Consider the following 2,543-nt stretch of genomic DNA (forward strand, 5'->3'; position numbering starts at 1 on the left):
TCCTGATGACAAGCCACCATCCAGCGAGGAAGCAATCCAAATGGCAAGTAAAATCCGTCAGTATGCACAAGAATTACCAGACATTGGTGATCAATGGGACAGTTACTTGCAACTAGCAAGAAAACTGTATGACACGCAGGCAAACATTGTCATAAACCAAAGAATGCATCCAACCAAACAATCCAAAATAGACACATTTTTTTCCCAAGACAGAAAAAAATAAACATTAAAATACTGTACGTATTTTACTGTTGTGATTTTTTTTGGATTCACCTGTATTGCAGTTTTTGTTATATAAAGTTTTTGGACAGTATATTTTTGTATTTTATTGATTGTGTTGTTACACGTGCATTTTTGTCAACATACTTGCAGGTTCATCAAGGACATGTACCATGCTCATTTCCCAAATGAGGAATTTCTGTTATCAGGACAAATTGGACAGCGCAAACACGAGTCCGCACTAGAGAATATTTACTGTAGTTTTGCAGAGTAATTCCCTCAATTTGAAGAGCTCCCAGTGATAGTAGTCAAACATGTCAGTCAACGCGCCCTACATGATCGGAATTCAGCATACTATAGACGAGACATTCACGTGCAATGCTCAGGTTTATTTGATTTGTATTTGTTCCACAGCAACCAAACATGGACACGTGGAGTAATTAAGGGAAGAGAAAACCCCCATAGACAATATGACGATCAAAGAGTGGGGCTTCCGATCTGATGGCGACGGTCACGTCACATCAGCCTCACGTCCCTCAGCAACAGGGTATCCCCGATCGTTAGTGCCGTAATGCTTTGCGGGTCTTCAACCCAGTTCACGACCCTGGTGGGCGCCGTCGTGGCACTGGATGATCACCTGAATGACACAACAGCAGTGTGAGCAATGTGCTGGCGAAGAGCTCTTTCACTGGCCATTCCAGACAAAATGACGGGCTGGTTGTCAAGAGGTGTCTGGGCACGGATAGAGTACTAAAATGGAAGTAAACAACCTTCAGACCACCTTGCTGCCCACCAATAAACAGTTACGGCAGTCATGGAGATGTTTGCCGAATGATACCGTCGACGTCGTGGTTGAGCTGACCTCAAAGTCGCGTCCGGGTCCAAAGAGGAAGGAGTCCATCTCTTTCTCCTCGATGTTCTTGGTCCCATTCAGGTCGGCGGTCAGAAGAATCTTTTTGTCTTGCATGCGAAAGGCCAGTTGCAGCGCAGTGTCGTTGGCCGCGACCAGCTCGAAGATCAACCTGCAATATTCACTCATTCAGGTGTCTTCAAACTAGGAGTGTGCGAAAGACAATTCGGTCGACTTTTCGACATGTGGGTTGCAAAACGATTGGAAGTGACCAATGATGCGATTACATTTGACATCAGTTCGAGAGAGTATAATGCAACAGATTTTCAGGTTGTCACTTGACGTGCATTTGAATGACCTTGTCAGGGCTGGGAATGCGCAATTTCCTTCTGATCTATCTCCACTAAAATATCATTGCATAGGTATCTCGATATATTCCAAAGTAGAACAACACACTCGCGTCTTTGAAAACACGGGATTTTTCCAGTTCAAAACTATATGTGAGAAGCACAAACATGTCGTGGAAAGTGAATTCCTTTTGGGAGGGGAGGTTGGGAGGTTACGTACTCTTCGGCCATCGGCATGACTTGTCCTCCGATGGCGATGCTGCTGCCCACAGCGAGCAGCCCCAAAAGGTCTACTCTGAATCCATCCTGCGCGCACACAATTTGTTACAGTCAACAATGAAATTTGTATTGAAGTATGCCGTGGAATTGATCAAACACTCCAATCTGAGAACGAGTCCTCGCTCTGAAAAAAGGCTATCGTGGAAAATACACAACTCAAGTCCGAAACTCACCGGATGAGGCGCCAAAAGAAGTAGTCCCGGACCTTCCATGTCATCAGGCACGTGCGTCAGAGAAGAGTTTTCACTCCAGTGTGTGACATTACCTGGCAGCTGGGGGGAGGACAAGTGGGAAGACTGGGACAGGTAGTCATAGGAGGATGAGTCGGACAGGGCAGAGGGGGAACAGGAGGGCAGGTGGTAGGAGGGGCACAAGTAGCACAACGACACTCAGGACAACTACAAGTAGGACACGGCCTCTTGGGACAAGAACACTTATCACAGGTACACGCAGGACATGTACAGGTACGACAAGGGGAGCCACGGCTTGCAGGAAAGGAATTTCGGTTCAGCGCACACATTCCCAATGATGCCAAGCACGTGACGCATTCATGACTCGCGGACCTTTTTTACAGATGAATGGCAGGGCTGTGCCGCAAGCCATGTGGGTGAAACGTCCGTTTCCTCTCACCACAACGCATTCATGGTACCATGGCTTGGGGTCCCAGTCTTGTTTGTTTGTTTGTTTGATTGTTTATTGAACATATATAAAACATACAATAACATGACAAAATGCAAACAAAAATTATGTAAGGAAAATAAAAGTGAAAGTAAGTAATACAAACATCATCACAGTTATATGTTCAAAGGAGTAGGAAGAAGTATACAACTTATCTAGTCCTACCCCTT

General features: G+C 45.4%; 1 protein-coding gene across 3 annotated transcripts in view; it reads right to left on the reverse strand.

Moving 5' to 3' along the window:
* Nucleotides 1-701: 701 nt before the first annotated feature.
* Nucleotides 702-2,543, reverse strand: part of LOC109520455 (uncharacterized) — an 8,446-nt gene continuing 6,604 nt past the window's right edge. The window contains exons 1-4 of one of the 3 annotated variants that reach the window (XM_019877688.1): nucleotides 1,869-2,009; nucleotides 1,637-1,722; nucleotides 1,082-1,241; nucleotides 702-856 (exon numbers count right to left, since the gene is read on the reverse strand). In XM_019877688.1, coding sequence (XP_019733247.1) covers nucleotides 806-856; nucleotides 1,082-1,241; nucleotides 1,637-1,722; nucleotides 1,869-1,907 — 336 coding nt within the window. In that variant the 5' untranslated portion in view covers nucleotides 1,908-2,009 and the 3' untranslated portion in view covers nucleotides 702-805. Of the gene's footprint in view, nucleotides 857-1,081; nucleotides 1,242-1,636; nucleotides 1,723-1,868; nucleotides 2,181-2,258; nucleotides 2,365-2,543 lie in introns of those variants that run through there. The other 2 variants (XM_019877690.1, XR_002169184.1) reach the window with 2 other exon arrangements.

This window comes from Hippocampus comes, unplaced genomic scaffold, assembly GCF_001891065.2.
Source record: "Hippocampus comes isolate QL1 unplaced genomic scaffold, H_comes_QL1_v1.1 scaffold1519, whole genome shotgun sequence".
Taxonomy (NCBI): Eukaryota; Metazoa; Chordata; class Actinopteri; order Syngnathiformes; family Syngnathidae; genus Hippocampus; species Hippocampus comes.